The sequence below is a fragment of the Syngnathus typhle genome, linkage group LG11, assembly GCF_033458585.1.
Source record: "Syngnathus typhle isolate RoL2023-S1 ecotype Sweden linkage group LG11, RoL_Styp_1.0, whole genome shotgun sequence".
Taxonomy (NCBI): domain Eukaryota; kingdom Metazoa; phylum Chordata; class Actinopteri; order Syngnathiformes; family Syngnathidae; genus Syngnathus; species Syngnathus typhle.
This window is the reverse complement of record NC_083748.1, coordinates 5118214-5138189: the sequence shown is the minus strand read 5'-3', so window position 1 is coordinate 5138189 and position 19976 is coordinate 5118214. Positions and strand designations below refer to the sequence as shown.

General features: G+C 43.9%; 3 protein-coding genes across 6 annotated transcripts; 2 read left to right on the top strand and 1 right to left on the bottom strand.

The window, feature by feature from the left end:
- The first annotated feature begins 228 nt into the window (after positions 1–228).
- Positions 229–9637, top strand: pbrm1l (polybromo 1, like). Of its 3 annotated transcripts, none has more exons than XM_061290660.1 (30): positions 229–371; positions 633–793; positions 856–953; positions 1065–1212; positions 1325–1471; positions 1598–1714; positions 1804–1872; positions 2090–2188; positions 2280–2365; positions 2509–2600; positions 2663–2879; positions 3050–3191; positions 3272–3357; positions 3438–3717; positions 3781–3886; positions 3989–4628; positions 4760–4971; positions 5043–5231; positions 5316–5473; positions 5544–5789; positions 6118–6263; positions 6346–6503; positions 6597–6780; positions 6865–7072; positions 7148–7346; positions 7417–7572; positions 8300–8464; positions 8708–8772; positions 8919–9105; positions 9224–9637. In XM_061290660.1, exons 2-30 carry the CDS (start codon positions 659–661, stop codon positions 9385–9387), a joined length of 4899 nt encoding a protein of 1632 aa, XP_061146644.1. In that variant the 5' UTR covers positions 229–371; positions 633–658; the 3' UTR covers positions 9388–9637. The 3 variants fall into 3 exon arrangements, with proteins under 3 accessions (XP_061146644.1, XP_061146645.1, XP_061146646.1); XM_061290661.1 differs by having other exon boundaries at positions 8919–9113; positions 9224–9383; XM_061290662.1 differs by lacking the exon at positions 8300–8464 and having other exon boundaries at positions 7417–7488.
- A 133-nt stretch (positions 9638–9770) lies between these two features.
- Positions 9771–16108, top strand: stau1 (staufen double-stranded RNA binding protein 1). Of its 2 annotated transcripts, none has more exons than XM_061290665.1 (15): positions 9771–9994; positions 11020–11247; positions 11577–11698; positions 11831–11987; positions 12073–12223; positions 12301–12472; positions 12541–12636; positions 12699–12911; positions 13402–13545; positions 13849–13995; positions 14083–14158; positions 14236–14549; positions 14637–14759; positions 15269–15348; positions 15426–16108. In XM_061290665.1, exons 2-15 carry the CDS (start codon positions 11049–11051, stop codon positions 15511–15513), a joined length of 2082 nt encoding a protein of 693 aa, XP_061146649.1. In that variant the 5' UTR covers positions 9771–9994; positions 11020–11048; the 3' UTR covers positions 15514–16108. The 2 variants fall into 2 exon arrangements, with proteins under 2 accessions (XP_061146649.1, XP_061146648.1); XM_061290664.1 differs by having other exon boundaries at positions 10994–11247.
- A 223-nt stretch (positions 16109–16331) lies between these two features.
- Positions 16332–18351, bottom strand: rdh20 (retinol dehydrogenase 20). Its single transcript, XM_061291800.1, has 5 exons — positions 17884–18351; positions 17266–17364; positions 17034–17179; positions 16692–16823; positions 16332–16619 (listed from the first exon to the last, which is right to left on the bottom strand). Exons 1-5 carry the CDS (start codon positions 18334–18336, stop codon positions 16499–16501), a joined length of 951 nt encoding a protein of 316 aa, XP_061147784.1. The 5' UTR covers positions 18337–18351; the 3' UTR covers positions 16332–16498.
- Between the last annotated feature and the right edge of the window lie 1625 nt (positions 18352–19976).

The following is a 19976-nucleotide window of genomic DNA, read 5'->3' as shown; positions in this document are numbered from 1 at the left end:
AGATAATATAATGTCCATAAAAAAAAGAGCTATATTACACTTGCAAATGCAGTTTGTAAATTAAATTACGTAAGGAAACATTAGAAAAAGAAATCATGAATCATTTAATAAAGCAGGATCATAATAAATCATGTTGCAAAAGTTTGATTCTATTTGTTATTTTTTTTTAAACGCGATTTGTATATGGCTTGAAGGTGGTTGCAGTACTGTTCCGAATCTGTAGATGGAGACACTGCCCGTTTGTGGCGCTTTTTTTCCGCTCGCTACACAAACAACACAAACTCAACTTCCGGGCTGGAGTTTTCAAACACTGGCTAGCTAGCCCCAATATCTAAGCTCAGGGAATTACGGCTGTCTTCTCTGCATTTGCGGTAAATTTCTTTTGTGATGATTCGGTTATAACTTATTTTAATTTGCTGTATTTCACCATGATATACAATGTGTCGATTTGTTCTGCTGGTAGGCCATGCTAACAAGCTCCTTGCTTTGTTTCATACATTCAAGTGATGCTAATGCTAAGCGACTAAGTTTTGGAGTCCAACCACGATTCTTGTACTATTTCTTCAGTGTCAAGATTCGCGGATGTTTTTTCTTTTCTTTTAAGATAGTGGCCCTGCTCTCTGTTTTTGCAGCTTGCCGCTTTAGATCAGCCCGTTCGATGTCGAGCGCAAAGAGGAGAAGAGCTACTTCACCCTCCAGCAGTGTGAGCGGAGGAGGGGACCTCGATGATGTTTCCACTCCTGGAAGTGGTCGTAAAAGAAAATGGGCTTCCAGTGTTCAACCTGTTGACACGGTAAATTTTGACGATTAGATATTTGGACAATCTCCCTGTGCTAATTGAAATCTTTCACCTAGATCGCTGTATGCCACGAGCTGTTCAACGCCGTGAGGGACTACAAAGATGATCAAGGGAGAAACCTCAGTGAACATTTTCTAAGGGTACCAAAGAGAAGGTATTCAAGTGTAAAAACTTGGAAGATTGCCTTTTACCTGTTTAGCATTGTTTATTATATGAATATCAGTTGTGAATATTATACTAATGGCGTGATCACTTTGTTCTCCAGAAACCTGCCTGATTACTATGAGGTGGTGTCCCAGCCGATAGACATGACAAGAATTCAGCATAAACTAAAGGCTGAAGATTATCAAGAGGTGGAGCAGCTCACTACAGACTTCCAGCTGATGTTTAACAACACCAAATCGTTTTACAAGGTATTAAATGTATAAAGTCTCTCTTCTTTGGTAGCCTGAATTATATCATGTCCAGTGATTGTCATTACTCTTGTATTAATTCCTCAAATTATGATTCTTGTCATCATTGTAGAGGGACAGCGAGGAATATCAAGCTGCCTGCAAGCTGTGGGTCCTCTATTTGCAGACAAGGAATGACTTTTTGCAGAGTGGAGATGGCGACGACGACGACGACGGGGACGACATGATGGATAACCCAGGGGGGTCAACGGAAGATGAGGTCAGTCTAGTGGTGACATATGTTTCCTTTTTCAGCCTGATATCATGTGCATGTACGGACTGTTAATCTGTGTTATATAAAACAGAGCCCTTGACGATAACATTTGTCTTTATTGTGGTTACGTAGGCACCCTCCAGCAGCTTGAAGGAAGTCTTAGAGCAACTCCTAGCGGCGATTGTTTTGTACACTGATCCCTCAGGTCACGTGGTCAGTAAACTCTTCGAGAAATTGCCTTCCAAATTGGTAAGTATTGATTGAATGCTCAAACAATACCGCTCTTCTGGACTACATAGAACTGCAGTCTCTCATGGCATTTTCTGTTTCTATGATAGAGTTACCCAGACTACTATGCTGTTATAAAAGATCCCATTGATCTGAGAACAATTGCTCAAAGAATCCAGGTAGGATTGAAAATTATATTATTCAAGCCAAAGAATTAGTCTCATGTTGAAAAAATGAAGGATTCACAAATTCCCAACAATATCGTCAAAGGGATTTTGAGTTTATAATTTAATTAATTATGCCTTACTTCAAATAGATGCCTGATTCTTTTTACAGTTCAAATGTTGAAAAAATGCATTTTTTTTGTTTAACGTCACCATTTTCTCACTTGCTCAGACGGGGTACTATAAAAGTGTTAACGCCATGGGCAAGGACATTGACCTCATGGCCAAAAATGCCAAAACATACAATGAACCCGGATCTCAGGTTTTTAAGGTTTGTCTTTTTCTTTTATGTATTTAATTTATTTACTCGTGTAGCACATATCAGTCCATTTGTTGTAACAATTTGTTGTGTCGTATTGTAGGATGCAAACACCATCAAGAAAGTGTTCATCCAGAAGAAAACTGACCTGGAACACTCTGAACCCACTAAATCAAGTCTTCGCATCCGGTAATTTATTTATTTTTGTTCATCAACAGGAACAAAAATAAACGATTACTTGCAATCAAAGCAAGGAAGCATGCAACATATAGTCTAAGAATTAATGTTGCGTTGCAGTTATGTGATTAAAATTATTCTTGTTCTTTATAAAGAAATCGCAGATCTGGTCAGGGAGATCGACTTTCTGGTGTCAGCGTAGCTCTTCAGTACGGCTCGGAAAGTGAGGATGACCCCGTGCTATCCGGTAAGCGTTGTTGGACAGCACCGACTGTAGAAATTCGACTCAAAACATTTCATGTTCCGCAGGCTCCGTGTGCTACGACGAAGGCGAGTCGGAGGCTGAGAGTCAAAGTTCTAGCATGGAGATGAGCAACCCCATCTTCCAGCTGTATGAAGCCGTGCGAGGCGCGAGGAATAGCCAGGGCCAGCTGTTTTCCGAACCCTTTCAGAATCTGCCCTCCCGCAGAGAATATCCCGACTATTACCAGCAGATAAAACAGACCATTTGTCTGCAGCAAATCAGGTAGTAGTAAATGCATTTAGGGGCTCTTACAGTGGGCTTTAGTTTTAGAATCTAGTCCACAAAACAAAAATGTACTGACGTATGTGACGCATGGTACAAAATAGGTTTACACTGTGAATTTAAGTCGTTTCTTTAGTGCCATTTCCCCCCCCCCCCCCCCTTAATTGTAGGGCAAAAATGAAGAATGGTGAATATGAAAATATGGAACAAATGGATGCCGACCTCACTTTGATGTTTGAGAACGCAAAGCGATACAACATGCCCAACTCAAGCATTTACAAACGAGCCCTCAGGCTTCAGCAGATTTTGCAGGTAATTTATTTGCTCTTCCCTTGTGTTCCATTTCGTTCCGCCTTTGATCGTAATCATCCAATGTTTCTATTTATTTTTAGGCAAAAAAGAAGGAACTTCTGAGGAGAGATGATGACGATGGTGACAGTCTGCTATCATCTGATGCAGGCAGCACCAAGAGAAAAAGGTATCAAGTCATTTTCCCCCCACCTGACCTTTGCTGTGTGTTGCTGTTTTCTCATTTGATTCTCTCTTCCCGTTTTGAAGCCACAAGAAAAATATTAAAAAGAACCGAATGAAAGCCCTGTACGCTGCAGTGACGGACGCCAGAGAGGTGGGCACCAATCGCCGCCTTTGCGATCTGTTTATGGTCAAGCCGTCCAAGAAGGACTACCCCGACTACTATAAAGTCATCCTTGAACCCATGGACCTGAAGACCATTGAGCACAACATTCGCACCGAGCGCTACGCCATAGAGGAAGCGCTGATGGATGACATGAGGTTGATGTTTCGCAATGCCCGTCATTACAACGAGGAAGGATCTCAGGTAGGACGTGTGAAGGCTATGCCACGAAAATAGCATTTATTTAATTTATTTGCGTCACTGTAGGTGTACAACGATGCTGACGTCCTGGAGAAGATACTTAAAGATAAGCGCAAGGAGTTGGGACAGCCAACTGAAGACGAGGATGTGGGCTCTCCTAAACTAAAACTTAGTAGGTTTTGTTTATTTTTATTTGATCAAGATTGGAGACCATCAAAACTGCTGACTGACTCTGACTCCGTTGTTGACTGTTTTACTTTCCTTATTTTTCCAGGAAAGAGTGGCGTCTCTCCAAAGAAGACCAAATACCTCACCCCGCTGCAGCAGAGGTTAAACGAGCTCTACGACGCCGTGCGGAACTTCACCGACCGGCGCGGCCGCCGCCTGAGCACCATCTTCCTACGGCTACCGTCTCGCGCCGAGCTGCCCGACTACTACGCCACCATCAAGCGGCCCATCGACATGGAGCGTCTGCGCAGCCACATGGCGGCTGGGCGCTACCAGGACGTTGAAACCCTCGCAGAGGACTTCACTGTCATGTTCAACAATGCTTGCATGTACAATGAGCCCGAGTCGTTAATCTACCGGGACGCTCTGGTGCTGCACCGGGTGCTCCTGGAGACGCGCAAGCAGCAGGAGGGAGGAGAGGATTCCGGGCCTCCCGCTGTTGGAAATCTGGTGCGTGAGATGATTAGGAACCTGCTGGTGTCAGTGCTCGGACACCAGGACGAAGAGGGCCGGTGTTACAGTGACTCGCTGGCCGAAATTTCCGCCACGGATCCGGACGCCCCAGAGAAGCCTCCGTTAAACTTTGACTTAATCAGAGTGAATGTGGAGCGTGGCCGCTACAGGAGACTGGATGTCTTCCAGGAGCATGCCTTTGAAGTGCTGCAGAAGGCCAGGAAGATGCACAGGTACACAAACTGACTTCTCGCCAAGTAGCGATTTGTCTAATAAAGACAAAATGTTTGTTGAGTTTAGTTGAAGCCAAAAAAAGTGTACCTTATTTCAATATTTGGTCATTGAAATAATTGGCCTTTTACAGGACCGACTCTGAGGTATTCGATGATGCGGTGGAGCTGCAACAGTTTTTCATCAAGATTCGGGACGAACTGTGCAAGAACGGAGAGATTCTGCAGACCACCGCGCTCAACTACACCTTGAAGCACTTGCACAACGACGTGGAGCAGGAAAAGAGGGAGAAAATACCCAAAGAAATCGAGGAGGATAAGGACAAAGAGGACGAGCCGAGCAGAAGTATGTTCGACATTCCGCTTTGACGTGTTGACTTAAGTCTGAAATGTGAACTCATCTTCTCCCCCTAAAAGGTTCAAAGGAGAAGAACCTGCCAAGTGAAGTGTGGCGGCCTGAAGCGCATACAAATCTGGTGTACAAGCAGCAATGCACCTTTGAGAACACCACCTACCAGGTGGGCGAGTATGTCTATGTGCACCCGTCCGAGGCCAACCTGAAGCCTCACATCGTCTTGATCGAGCGTCTTTGGGAGGATGACCAAGGTTACTCAACTCGATGAATTAATCAAATCTTTTTGGGACCAAAATTGACGAGCAGCTAATCTCATTTTGTTTTGCTGTATGAAGGTGCGAAGTGGCTCTATGGCTGCTGGTTTTATAGGCCGAGAGAAACCTTCCACATGGCCACTCGCAAGTTCCTGGAAAATGAGGTCTTCAAGAGTGACTATTACAACCGAGTGTCCTTTAGTCAAGTCCTGGGCAAATGTGTGGTCATGTTTGTGAAGGTAAGCGTGAAAGATGCAACGATAATTCCCTCTTGATTTCGGCTCATCAGGGTTGTCCGACAAATTGTAGGATTATTTCAAACTGCAACCGGAGGGCTTCAAAGCCGAGGACGTGTACGTTTGCGAATCCCGATACACCGCCAGGTGCAAGCTGTTCAAGAAGATCAAGATATGGGCCGTGCCGCCGAGCCCCGTCAGATTCATCCCTCGAGACGTGCCCCTGCCCGTCGTCCGCATCGCATCCATGTTTGCCAAGCCTGACCTGGAGAAACTTGAGAAAATCACGTTTGCAGACAACAGCAGTTTCGTAGACAAGGTGAGCTTTTAACTTGGCTGCTTTCGGATGTATTTTGTTGATCATGCAGTTCTCTACTAAATCAGCTTGTCAACCACTTTGAGCCTATCCATGGGGTAAACGCAGGAGCAAATAAAGACACGTTCAATACTTTGACATTGGCCTCGCACATGTGCTCCCATTTATCTACGAACAATGAGTGTAAAGGAAGAGTGGGGACCGTATAAATATTTAAAGACAAATGTTAATTGCACTTAATGAAGTGGCTGTGTGCATTTGGCAAGCTGTGAGGTATTTAACCTGAACTATGAGAGAGTCAAGTCATGACTGTGTGTCTTTAATATTTTAGGAGAGGGAGGATGTCTCCATGGAGGTGAACGGTGCAGAGCCAGGTTGCCAATATTATGAACAGTTGCGCTACAACGATGTGTGGTTCAAAATTGGGGACTGCGTTTACATCCAGTCGCATGGCCTCTCCAAGCCTCGGGTTGCCAGGTAACAGTGATTCAATATTGTTGTTTGGTGTGATCTCCTTGTGTGACCTTTTTGAGCATCGCTCCTTTTGATTGGGATGTAGGTTGGAGAAGCTTTGGGTGCAAAACGGAACCACTTTCTTCTTTGGGCCCATTTTCATTCACCCAGAGGAGACTGCACACGAGCCCACTAAGATGTTCTACAAGAGAGAAGTGTTTCTCAGCCACCTGGAGGAGACCTTGTCCATGAAGTGCGTCATAGGTACTGTGCTCATCCTGAACAAAGCCAACATATCACTCCTGCACATTTTCTTTCTTTTATTTCAGTGTTGGATGTCATTGTTTGTTCTCTCAGGCAAATGCATGGTGTCCTCGTTCAAAGACTACCTGTCATGCAGACCGACCGAGGTTGCAGAAGAGGATAATCTTCTTTGTGAGAGTCGCTACATAGACTCAGAGAAACAAGTGAAAAAGTTCAAGGGGCTGAAGCGCTTCTCGTACTCTTCTAAAGTGGTGGAGGATGAGGTCTATTATTTCAGGTGAGTCCACTTGTACAAAGCGCTCCAAAGCAGAGCTGATACAAGGATGAATTTATTATTATTATTATTTTTTGCTGTCTGCAGGAAATTAATAGTTCCACAGAAAGAAGCGTCTCCCTTTTTGAATAAGAAGATTGCTGAGCTTGAGGTGAAACTAGCAGATGTAGAGGATGGAGATGATGACATAGAAGACATGGACGATGAAGATGAGAGCATGGAAATGCCTTCAATGCCTCAACTGCAAACGTCGCTCACCAGCGATATGGATGGCTTGCCTTACACACCTTCTCAGGTATACATTCACAGACCGCTGAATCTCACAACAAATGTTTTTCATATTTTTCACATATATTTCTTTTTTTAATAGTCCACACCAAAGATTAAAGGCTTGTCAAAGAAGGAAGGCGCCAAGAGGAAGATCAACATGAGCGGCTACATCCTCTTCAGCAGTGAAATGCGGGCAGTCATCAAGGCTCGACACCCGGACTTTTCTTTCGGTGAACTGAGTCGTCTGGTGGGCACCGAGTGGAGGAACCTGGAAGCCGTCAAGAAAGCAGACTATGAAGGTTGAACCCTGCAGAAGACAACATAAGCTCCTGCTCCCGAATTGCCGTGACCATTTGTGTTTTGTCGCAGAACGGGCAGCCAAAATCGTGGAGCAACAGGAACGGGAAAGGCCAGCCCTGAAGCAAGTGTCCCCGAGATCAGGTACCCCCGTAGGGTCACTGATGGGGGTCGTGCCTTCGCCTAGCACTATGGGCATGATAAACCAGACCATGACACCTATGTCAGGTAACCCCTCTCAGAGTGTTTGACTAGATGGCAGCAAGGAAATGAGGCAGGACAATTTCAAAACTCTTGAATCTTTTAAAGAAAAGCAACCGTGCTAAAGCTTTTTTTTTTCTTTTTTTTTTTTTTTTAATATTTTGTTGCCTTGTGTTTAATGCTTGTCACATTTTATTGTCGCGAGCATCTCGTTTAAAACTGCATGACAATGCATGAATAACCATTTGAACTGTAAATCTTCCATTCTTGTTTTGCCTGCTAACATTCATTTCTTACTCCAGTCCCTTTCACGCAAAGAGCCTGTGGTTTTATCACAAACGAAATGTTTTCAAAATTCCTCTGGACACTTTTAACATTGTAGTTTTTAATACTTGACCGCAATCCCTCCAGCTGTCACATAATCGCTGGTTATGGAGATTATACCAAATAAGCCTGTGATATCAAAAGATAATGATTGTACTATAATTGGGCCTGTGCTATTTTATACACATTGCAGACATATCCAATGCAAACTTGACATTGTTTAAAGTATGTTTATCGGTCTGAAAAAAATAGTATCAAACATCCCGAATCAAAAGCTAACGTAAATGACCAAAAAGGTTTACAGACTGCTTCCCCCATTCCCAGGCTTTTGTGTGAAAGTGTGTACGGTAGTGCATGGCATGTCATAGCCAGCTGCATGTCACTTATGCATGAATATGTTGTCATCCTCTCCTCGCCCTCTTCCCCCAAGGCATGATGGGAGCTTACGGGCCACCTTACATGCCCATGCAGGGCCCCCATGAGGGTTTGTTGAGTGTGGCCCCAATGTCACCTTACCAAGCAGGGGGCCCCCACCTACCTCCTCACCATCTCCATCAAGGTGGTATGCCCGGGTATCCGGGCATGCTTCATCATGGTAAGGGTTTACTATGGTAGCCACACCTTCACTGGTTGTGGTCTGCGTTTGCGCCATGTGACCGGGTGTGGCACATGCGGTCTTTACATTCACACGACTGACGCATGTGATAATATTGGCACCCAACTACTAACATTCAGCTGAAGTCACTATACATCCAACGTTCCTTTATTTTTGTCTCGTTTAAAAGTTATAGGTGACCATGTAGTTGCTCGACATAGAGTAATGAGTTCTCTTTAATAGGCATGATGGGCGCTGCTGTCAACGGCCTGTCAGGAAGTCCCACTCCAGGAGGCTACATGCAGCAAGTGAGTGTCCAAATTTTAATTTACTCTGCCCCTAAGATCTGTCGTTTGAAGAAAAAGCTAATGATGGTTATACACGCTAATTAATGAATAATGTCAGTTGTGTTTTACCTAAAATGTTCTAATCAAATGAAATCTCTCCATTTCAGTCAGGGATGTTCAGCCCAGGGCAGCATGCTCCCCCACCTTATCCAGGACAGGGTCAGACCCCACCCATGTTTGTTGCTCCACCGCCAAAGACTCAGAGGGTTCTGCACTCCGAGGCCTACCTGAAGTATATCGAAGGCCTGAATTCCGACTCCAGCACCGTCAGCAAGTGGGGCCAGACACTGAAAGGTTTGAAAGTAGGCTCCTCTTAGCCCTATGATAGTGTCTTTGAAATGATTTTGACTACTTTCATGTAGCTTTTATTTGGCAGTGAAAATTCTGAATCCAAAACTTGTCTCCACAACAGCTCAAAGGCGAGACGCTCACATGACCAAAGAGCAAGAAAGCCGGCTGCCAGCTCATTGGCTGAAGAGCAAAGGAGCCCACGCCACAATGGCTGACGCGCTGTGGCGCTTGCGTGACCTGATGCTGAGGGACTCTCTAAACATTTGTCAGGCATACAATGTGTGATGTGTAGGACTCGCACCACTTTTAACCGCAACTCTTCATGACCCTTACTCTCAAACTTAAAAATGAACTGTAGACCCTAAAAGCAATATTTTGCAGTAATTGCTAACCCGTTTTATATTTATTAGTAACTACAGTATGAGCTGAATAGTTTGTGCATTTTCATCTTTTTTTTTTACCCTGCTGATTACGTTTTCTGCAAAACAAGTGTTCTAGCCAATTGCTACTGTTAAAATAAACTTTCTGAATACTATTTAACAAGTACTTGCACTTGTTATTGTAGTGACTAGAACCCAACAACATCAACATGACAGCTCAAATAGACTTCTTCCCATTTAGAACAAGGATATATATTTATATGTATTTATGTCCCCTACTTTATTTTGGAAACATTTCCGCTTTCAATGACGTGACTTCCTGAAGCCCGGCTTAACATCGAGCCATTCTCTTTAGTGTTTGCCCTGTCTCCCCCATGCCCACCTCTCCACAGCCCACAGTTTTGACTTCCAAATTGCATAAATGAGCCCTTGAAAGTGGCCTTTTAGGATCTTTGACGACACCGAGCCAGTGTCTTATTGGGAAGCTTCAAACCTGACAGGAGAACGCAAAGGTAAGGCTTTGCTTTGTGCAGGCTTTTTCTAGGCTAACCTAGCAAAGCTAGCACTTTTGTCGGCTTGTTCGGGTCTCCGATGGGGGAGAAAAATGAGAATACTTTCTTGTTGTAGGGAGTACATTGTCAGCTGTTTTTGTTTTTAGGCTTCTTGTTCGTTTTTGCAATTGAAACAGTTGATTCGCATCGTAGTGTGATAAATTCAATATTAAATAAAGGGTTTGAAGTGGTTAGGGTCCCTGCATTAGCCGAAGAACGCTATGTATCACCCGGCGGCCTCTTTTCAACACAGATTCAATATTTATTTATTGTCATGAAAAATGAGCATGCATGTGTGCAATGACTAGTGTATGCATAATTCTTGTAAGCTTTCCTGCTAGCTCACGGTATACCAGTCCACTCCCACTTCGTCAATAAAAAAAATAAAATAATAAAGTGTGATATTTTTTTCCTTTCCTGTTCCAACACCCATGAAGGGTTTGTAGACTGAACTCCCATTTGTGCATCTCTACTGAGAAAAATAATTAGGGCTTTGTTAGAGGGGGAACCCTGCCGTGTGTGTCTGACTTAAATGATGACCGACATCACTTAAAAACTCGCAAAATCTTACAACAAATATCAAGATTAGAAAATGCTACAATGTTTTATTGGATTTTCTGGCTTTGGTCAGTGGCACTTGCTTAATTCCACTTGTCCACATTCCAAAACATTTCCTCCCCTAAATTTTGTAGCACTGTTGCTGAATGAAACATCGCTTAAAGTGAAATAACAACACAAAACATTTGCAACGATAACGTTAATAACAAATTAACCATATATTACAATTGTTATCAGTTTAAATGTTTTGGGGGGGCTTTCGTCTCAGTTCCACAAAGGTTTGAGATTGTATTTGCTCGAACAATCAATTGCTTTTAGTTGCTAGTTATGTGTTTGGGGTCTACCATGATCTTATTCCTCATTTGTGCAACAGTGCAAATCTATCCTCTTTTCCATTAACAGTTCCCCTATCATTGCTACACTGAAAGGTTTCCTGATCAACCTATAGCAGCTAAAGATGTCCCAGCTCCAATTCCAGTGTCCGGCCAGTCCCATGCCGGCCGCCCCTGCCCCACTGCAACCTGGGCAGCCTCAGATGAGGCCACCTTTTAGCATCCCCTGTGCCGCCAGCACGTTAGCGTCGGAGAGTGCCGGCCAGCCAGTCAGGAGCTCCGCACTCCCTGCGGGCTCAGCCACTCCCTATACAACTGTCACAGGTTTGTTTGTTCAGAAAGGTACCCTCTCTTTCAAATTGATGTATGAATTGAAACAACGTATTGATGGGAAATTTATGCAATTTCATTATTAGATGTAATGTTTTTTTGTTGTTGTTCAAATTGTCATAAAACCATTGGAAATATTTTAAAGGGAAGTTACCTAGTTTCAACAGTAAAATGGTCATTCTAATACAAATTTTTAATTGAAAAACTTCAAGGACGTTTGACTTCAAAGTTTCCACTGTGTTTGGCATTAGTAATTCATCTTTTGGCTGTTGATAGAAGTCTTTCGAGTCATGTGTTTGCTTTTCTTTTTTTTTTTGTTCCAGTATCTAACATGGCAAACCCTAAAGAGAAGACCCCCATGTGTTTGGTGAATGAGTTAGCCCGTTTCAACAAGCTCCAACCTGAGTATAAGCTACTGAGCGAGCAGGGACCAGCTCACTGCAAAGTACGTTGAGCAAATCTTTTACCGAGCTTCATTATTATTATTATTATTATTATTATTATTATTATTTATTATTATTATTATTATTATTATTATTATTATTATATGGAGATCTATATTCCCTGTCGCCGTCAGATTTTCTCTGTGCGACTCACCCTGGGAGATCAGCACTGGGATGCTGAGGGGACCAGCATCAAGAAAGCCCAGCATTCCGCTGCTACATCTGCCCTGGCTGAGAGTGTCCTTCCAAAGCCCACGATCAGGACGCCGCGCAACACAGGCAAGAACTCAGGTTGGTTCCTCCCACTGCTCCTACAACAAATATAGCAGTCTTTGCTCTAATGTGTACTCATATCAGTATTGGTTCCTCCTGGCAGATGGTATGATTCAAATCATGGAGTTGAACGCACTGTGCTCAAAACTTAGTAAAAAGCCAATTTACAAACCCATCGACCATTACCCGATGAGACCAGCACACATGAGTTATGGCGTTCGTGTCCCAGGGCCCTATCAGCGCTCTATGCAACAGTAAGCTTGGCTCATTTACCGTCCACCTACTGTTTATTGTTTTATTTGTTTTAACAAAACATTAACTGTGTGCGCAGCTACTACTACCCATTTCCCCCCATGGGACCAACAGTCTACCACATGGAACTATCCATCGGAGGCCAGCAGTTTGTGGGGAAGGGGCGCACGCGGCAGCTCGCCAAGCAGGACGCTGCCATGAGGGCCCTGAAAGTGCTGCAGAGTGAGCCCATATTGCAGCAAATGCCAGAGGTGAGAGCCGTGCGCTCAGCATTCCCATTGACTCTTTTAATCCACATTCAATGTGTTTTTCATCTCAGGTAAACGAAGAGCCCGAAGAAGAAAACCTCAACAAGTCAGAAATCAGTCAAGTGTTTGAGATTGCACTGAAGCGCAACCTACCCGTCAATTTTGAGGTATCACCAATTTTGATTGCAACACGTTGGCAGGGCACTTGCCAATTGTCAATGTCATGCAGGTGTTAAAAGAAGAAGGCCCGCCTCACATCAAGAGCTTTGTGGTACGCGTCACAGTGGGAGAGTTCACCGGAGAGGGCGAGGGTAAGAGTAAGAAGATCGCAAAGAAGTTGGCAGCTGCCGCCGTGCTTGGGGACTTGAAGAAGCTACCTCACATACCCAGCGTGGAGAGGACACTACCACGCATCAAGAAGAAAACCAAATCCATCATTAAGGTAGTCCTCAAATGTTGCACACGAATTTCAAAACGAAAATGGAAAAGTATGGCAGAAATGTGACAAATATATTCGATCAAGCAAATGGGAAATCTAATAATATTGTAAACTTTATTTTTTTTTTCATTTATTTTACAAAACCCTATATGCTAAAACAAAGCATGTTTCTTTCTACAGTTTTTTTAAAATAAATAAATAAATGAATAAAACAAGAAATGGCCGGGTGAAAAAGGCAGCGGCATGCACGGCTCCAGGCTAAATGTCTTCACATTTAAGTGCACAAGCCAAATGTAACAGAATAAAGTAACTAGAGCATACTGATTCTTAATGAGATGTCAACGCTTGAACTAAAGCAGCCAAGTGACTAGCATTTCCCACCCACTCAATTTTTGTTGGATACATTATGCAGTATTGTATATTTGCATTGCGTCAAAACTGTGACGGTTTTCTTTTAAAACAAAAAAGTGTTAACAAGTCATGTCGCCCGCAGCTGCAGACCAGCCCGGAATACGGCCAGGGAATGAATCCCATCAGCCGTCTGGCGCAGATCCAGCAGGCCAAGAAGGAGAAGGAGCCCGAATACAGCATGGTGACGGAGCGAGGGCTGCCGCGGCGTCGGGAGTTTGTCATGCAAGTGAGTTTTGCGGCAACTCAAGCAGTCGTCTGTCCTCTCCAATGAGACCTTTTTGCACTGCTCTTTGTCTTCTTGGCGTTTCCGCGGCACAAACTTGTTTTTTTTATGGAAATGGTTGCTTAGCAGCTGACCAGAAAGTAGACTGGAGTGTTTGCCTGCAAAGTGTGAAGTAGACTTCATTTCAGCTGTCTGACGTCACAGAAACAATGAATGGATTTAATGGAATGCTAAGTGCAATGTGAAAGGGCCTCTCAAATGTTACGCTCTAATTGAATGTGTGTTGCTTGCATGTTTTTGTTACAGGTGAGTGTTTGCGGCCAGTCTGCAGAGGGCATGGGGCCGAGCAAAAAAGTGGCCAAAAAGAACGCGGCAGAGAAGATGTTGGAGATGCTAGGATACAAAGTGCCTCAGCCGCAGCCTCCTAAACCCGCACTTAAATCTGAAGAGAGGGTAACTATTTGTCCTTTTGGGTCATACAACAGCATAATCCTATTTGAATGTTTAAGCTTTAATGTTTGTTCTTGGTGGAATCTTCAGACTCCTGTGAAAAAGCCCGGTGATGGACGCAAGGTGACATTCTTTGAGCCTGGCTCTGTGGAGGAGGTGCCACCGGGTGAGTGCTAGTGGTTGGAATGTGCAAATTGTTACTCCCTTCCTGTTTTAGGCACATCCTCCCGCAATATTTTCCAGGTTCCAAGGAAGAGGAGTTCCGCCTGCCTTACTTGAGTCACCAGCAGCTTCCCGCCGGCATCCTGCCCATGGTTCCAGAGGTGGCTCAAGCAGTGGGGGCCTGCCAAGGACCTCAGGCCAAGGACTACGCCCGAGCAACACCAAACCCAGGCAAGGCCACCGTCACTGCGCTAATTGCCAACGAGCTGCTGTACGCCGGCACATCCCACACGGCTGAGGTTATCCTAAAGAGCAAAAATATTCAGACTCCAAACGGGCCCCTCACCAGGCCCTCGGAACAGCTCGCTTACCTTGCGTCTGTGCAGGGCCTCCAGGTAGCCGGCGTCTTCAATGCCTTCAGACGCTCATTCAGCTCGGCCTTGCGTACCTAACCGTTCAAACATTTTCTTATTTGCTTGCAGGTGGAATACAAAGATTTCCCGAAAAATAATAAGAATGAGTTTGTATCACTAATAAACTGTTCCTCCCAGCCACCGCTCATTAGCCATGGAATGGGAAAAAATATAGAATCCTGTCATGATATGGTAAGACATGGTCCCGTTTCTATTTTCTACAAGTTTTTGTACAGTGTAAAAGTTCTGTAATACTGGTTGTCCTAATTTCAAAAGCATATTCTCGCCGAATTCCAGACTCAAACTATTCACCATCATTAACTGTACAGGCAATTTTGAAGTAACCTTTAACCTTCATGTCGAACCTGCTGTTAGCCACAGCTCACGCCCGGACACTCGCGCTTTCAGACTAGCCAATGACTTATCCACCGCGCTGCCTCTGTCATCTTCGTTGTTTGTGCGCACAAAAAAGTTGTCTGCTCACTGAGCTGTAGGATGAAATACGTATGTTGAGGTCATGATCCTAGACTTCTTTTTTTATTTTTTTATTTTTTTTAATTGGCCTGCATTTTGGTTGAATTTCTATTTGTACCACTTAGTTTGACGCTAGTTGAACTAATTGTACTTGGTAACATGTAACGGACAGCACATCATCTAAACTGCTGGAAAAAGACGTCAATTACTCTTCTTCACCTCTACAGGCCGCACTTAATGTATTGAAACTGCTGTCAGAGTACGACCAGATGTTAAACGAGCGGACGGGAAACGGAACAGCCTCCGGGTAAGCCTCTTTTCTTCATTGATTGTCAACGCGGCGGAGGAGACCAGTAGCTCATTTACCAGGCTTGTTTCTGACAGATGTGGCAAACAGGAGGTTGAGGGCGAGCTGCACCCAAAACTGGCTAACTCAAGCACACTGGCCCCGCCCCTGGATGGCAGCGTTTAGACCAATATGATGGCTTGACTGTAAGCACTCGAGAAAATTTGAAGACACTGTTCCAAGTCGCTGCAGGACATTTTTGGCGGTGGCCATGCCTCACCGTTTGCATCATGCTCACAGTTAAACAAGATTGAAGTGAACATTTTGGTTTCGCTCTCCTTGATGTTGTTTAATTGTACATTCTTTTTGCTGCTCACTCGTGAGAGTAGCTGCATCCTAGCCAGTGATTCGGGGCTTCACTTCGTGTAACAAACTGTGAATTACGTCCTGTTAACACTCGTTTTAAATATGTTTTATTACTGCCATTTATTAAAAAGAATCCCATTTGTTTTGTTTTCCCCGTGATGGCTAGGATGCAGCTGTCGATGGTTCTGCAGTGCTTTTCGCTCAAAAACCCAAGTGACGTGTTACCGACATTTACCGTGCAGGGCCGGGAAGAAAGAGTGTGTCACTACAAATAAATGTAGCGTGTGATGTAACATGATGTCTCCACTGTTCATGGCGGGGCAGTCTTAACTCCCTTTCCCCTCCTTGATGTCGGCCTCCCGTCTCTTTTGCTCCCTATGGAAATAAACCTGTGTGCGCATATGCACGAAACAAGTGTCTGCATTATCTAGTCTTTATTCTTTCCAGGTCAGTGCTGGACCAATTTTTTTATTTTTTTATTTTTAGGGGGGTGCACTGGGTGGCAGAAGGTATAACAAACCTGTGAATCCATTCGTTGCTATACTTGCAACATAAAAGCTTTGTGTCCATTTAGACAATGTAGTTTTGTTTTTTTATTGTGTGAACACATACAACACAGTAGTTACAGAGTTGCGTTATTTAACTTCTTTGTTTGAGTGGACCTAATGCAGAGCTGATAACCACTTGTCTGAGTCGTCACCTCGCCTTCTGCAGTTGTCCTAGCCTTCAATATGTGAGTAAATCCTAAATTAAGTTTTTCTTTGTGTTAAAGGTCTTCTGTTTTTAACATGCTAAGATTGAAAACCTATGCAAGTGAATTAACACCATTTGCCATTTGTTTCTTCTTGGCCTCAATGAAGGGATACATGCACTTGTCGGAGCCCATGAAACGATACGAAACCACATTGGATTCCCATGGCAGTAACCTAGAAGACAACCAGAAAAAAAAACATAAGCCGGTTTGGGTCAGCGTTAGTGGGACGAGACACGGTACTGACGCTCTGCAGATCCCCGGTAGGTAAGTGAGACGTGGAATGCACACTAGGGGTTGGTCGATGAGGATGGCGTTCATGGCCTGCTCCACACAGTACTGAGGCTCCAGAGGGGGCAGAACAAACTCCACCTCCTCTCTGTTGGTAGTCCGTAGAATAGAAAAGAAATTCAAATGAGGCTGACCTATTTGTAGATTTATTTTTGGTAGAGGGCAGACTTCAGTTTTTCGTGGTGAATGCTGACAGGTGGCTTTTCAATTACAGTCAATTATTTTCCAAAATTATTCAGCTATTCAAAATTCAGCTTCACTTGTGCTATGTATGGGATTAGAAATAACATCGACACACCTTATCTTGCAGCCCTCAAACATGCCCGTGTCCACAATGTAAGGGCACACCAGAGTGGTCTTCACGCCTTCCACTTCCTCAGCCAGCAGCTCGTGAGCCAGAGATTCGTGGAAACCCACCGCAGCAAACTTACTGGCACAGTAGTCCTGTCTCAGGTAGGAGAAACAGTCATTTAGAATGGATTTTTCTGAAAAGTGTTTCAGCCTCAGGTTGTGGTCCAATCCACATTCACCTCGACGCAGGCTGTACTGAAGAGGCCCAGCACGCTGGCGATGGTCACGATGTGGCCGTGATCTTGGGCCTTCATCTGAGGCAGGAAAGCCTTCACTGTCTGGCAATGCACAAAGTGATGTCGAGGTATGTAACGTCAAAGAGTGATTTAACTAAACGTTGCTCAACGTGAAGGACGCTTTTGTTGCGTGAGCAGCATCACATTAAGAGGATTGTGATTGTTGCTGTGAATGGGATTGTGTTAGTGCGCCTTAATTTTTAACAACAATAACCTGCTGTGTGCCAGTAACTGATGATGAAAATGTATTCTGTAATTCAAGTTTATTTTGTCATAAATTTTAATTTGTTTCCTTGATATTGATATCATGAAGAGATAGAAGAAACAATATGTGATTTAATTTGTTGGAGTAGTGTAGACATTCCATCCTAATTTAATAATGCTGGACTTCATTAGATCAAGGCATTGTTAAAAACATATTTATGATTGTTTATCTGTGTTGCTCTTCACAGATGATAAAGAATATTGTAAGTAAAAAAAAAAAATCCCTTAAACTAGTTGTTAAAGCCACATAACAAATTGCTCTCCGTACAAATATTTCCAAATAAAGGTTCACCTCACCCAGAAGAGCGCGAGACAGTTGACCTTAATGGTCTTCTCGATGAGCTCATCCGGACAGTCGAGTACTCGTTGGCCCGCGACCACCCCGGCGTTGTTCACGAGCATGGTGACATCCCGGCCTAGGTCCTTCCGCACCACGTCCGCGTAGCGATACACTTCCTCTCGTTTGGTGACATCCACAGTGTAAGCGTGCGCCTTGCCCCCCAAGTCACGCACCAATTTAGCCGTGTTCTCGTTGGCCGCGGCGTCCACGTCCCACAGCACCACCTCGGCGCCTTGCTTAGTGAACTCCTGGGCAAAGAGACGACCCAGGCCTCCTCCCGAACCGGTGATCAGCACCAGCTCACCGTCGATGGGTTTAATGCGCGGCCGCAGCACGGCCCGTAAAGTGTTGCGCAGGATGAAGTAAATAATATCCAGCATCATCATCTGCAAGTCCATGAGGAATATCATGGTTGCTCACCTTGATTCTTGCTGACTTTCACAAACTGGTTGAGAGCACGCAGACGGCCGAGCTGCTGTTTGAGCCGTCTGTGGCCCTCAGCCTCCATCCTACTGGTTTTAAACACCCTCCTCCCAGATTAGAAGAAATACTTTGAGCTCCTCATTACTGCTGCTTTAAGATGTCGGTGTACTTTATGCGTATGCACCAATGCCAAGGGAAATAGTGTGTAGAATGTAAGTCTTTGTACGGAGCGAGGTCACAGTTTTCTACATGTACACGTGAAACTCAAACAGTACTTACACTAAGCAGACAGTTTATTAGGTACCCCACGTTAAAGCCATAACAGAAAATCCGACTTTGCCCTTTATACAGAAAATCTGGATAGAATTACCAAATTTCCACAAGTGAAGGCTGAGGCGGGTTCTTCCATGTTATCCGAAATTGTAATACGCTATTTATTGAGGGCTGAAACAAAACAAAAATCACGCCACATGAGGAAATAATGGTTGCTTCTTGCAATGAGTTCAATTTCAATTGTGGTGTGTGAAAATTCACACGTTTTATTGGCAGTTTGAGAGCATAAGTAGATTATGATTTTGAACTGTGGTGCCATTACACCACAGGGATTGTTTTTTTTGTTTTGTTCCCCCCCTCCCAACACTGGTGAACTTGTTTCACATTCAATGTTTGGAATGTGAGCCATGTATGTATACAATCACAGTCACTCTTCAGTAGTCTTAAAAATGTCAAGTTCAAATGATCACATTTTTCTGTTTACAACCACAACCACAACAACAACAAAAAATACTTGCGATAGGAGAGGAAATCATATACTATTTAGTGATTTCCTTCAGCCTCTTGTGCCCTTCACACACAATTCAGTTTGGCCTTCACTGTCCACACAGTTGGTATTTTTTGCATGAATAAACTCAAACCACGGGAGTTACATTAAGATGCGCTTTTCAAAATCCGTTTGACGGACACGCCCGGCGAGCAGATCAGTCGAGAGACCACCGATAATGGTCATCAGTTTTAAGCAAACGCATAATGGTTTTAAGCTGTGCTGTTGCCATGGAGACAGTGACTCAGAGAACCACACATCTCTTCGATGGCAGCTTGTTGCCTCAACTTTGATCTTTCTTATTTATTTTTTTATTCAATACCACTATTATATATTTTCCTAGTGTGTATTCTAAATTAAGTGTATAGTTAACTATGGTGTTAGCTTGACTTGATGCCTGCACAGGAGAAAGGCAACGATAAGAAAAACATATCTCAACATCAAAAACATTGTATGCTATTAAAGAGCATAATGTAGTCAGGCGCCATTTCAAATAGACTTTCAATTTCTGCAATTGTCCTTTTATTCAGTGGCTAATGTCCATTGTGAGGGTGAAGTATTGCAGAACATGTTGATAATTAATGTTATTATCATGGATTCTCTGTGGACAGTCCCAGCTATTATTACCACTGGTGGCTATGGCAACGCTAGGGAGAAGCGACTCATCCCCCACGGCGACGACACTATTGGGTAACCCGTCCAGACGGTTTGCGTAAATTGGTGACCTTTTCCAACTTTTAAAATGTTCCTGAAGTAGCCTGGATTTAAGACTGACACTGATAACGGTACTAGAACTAATACTAGTAC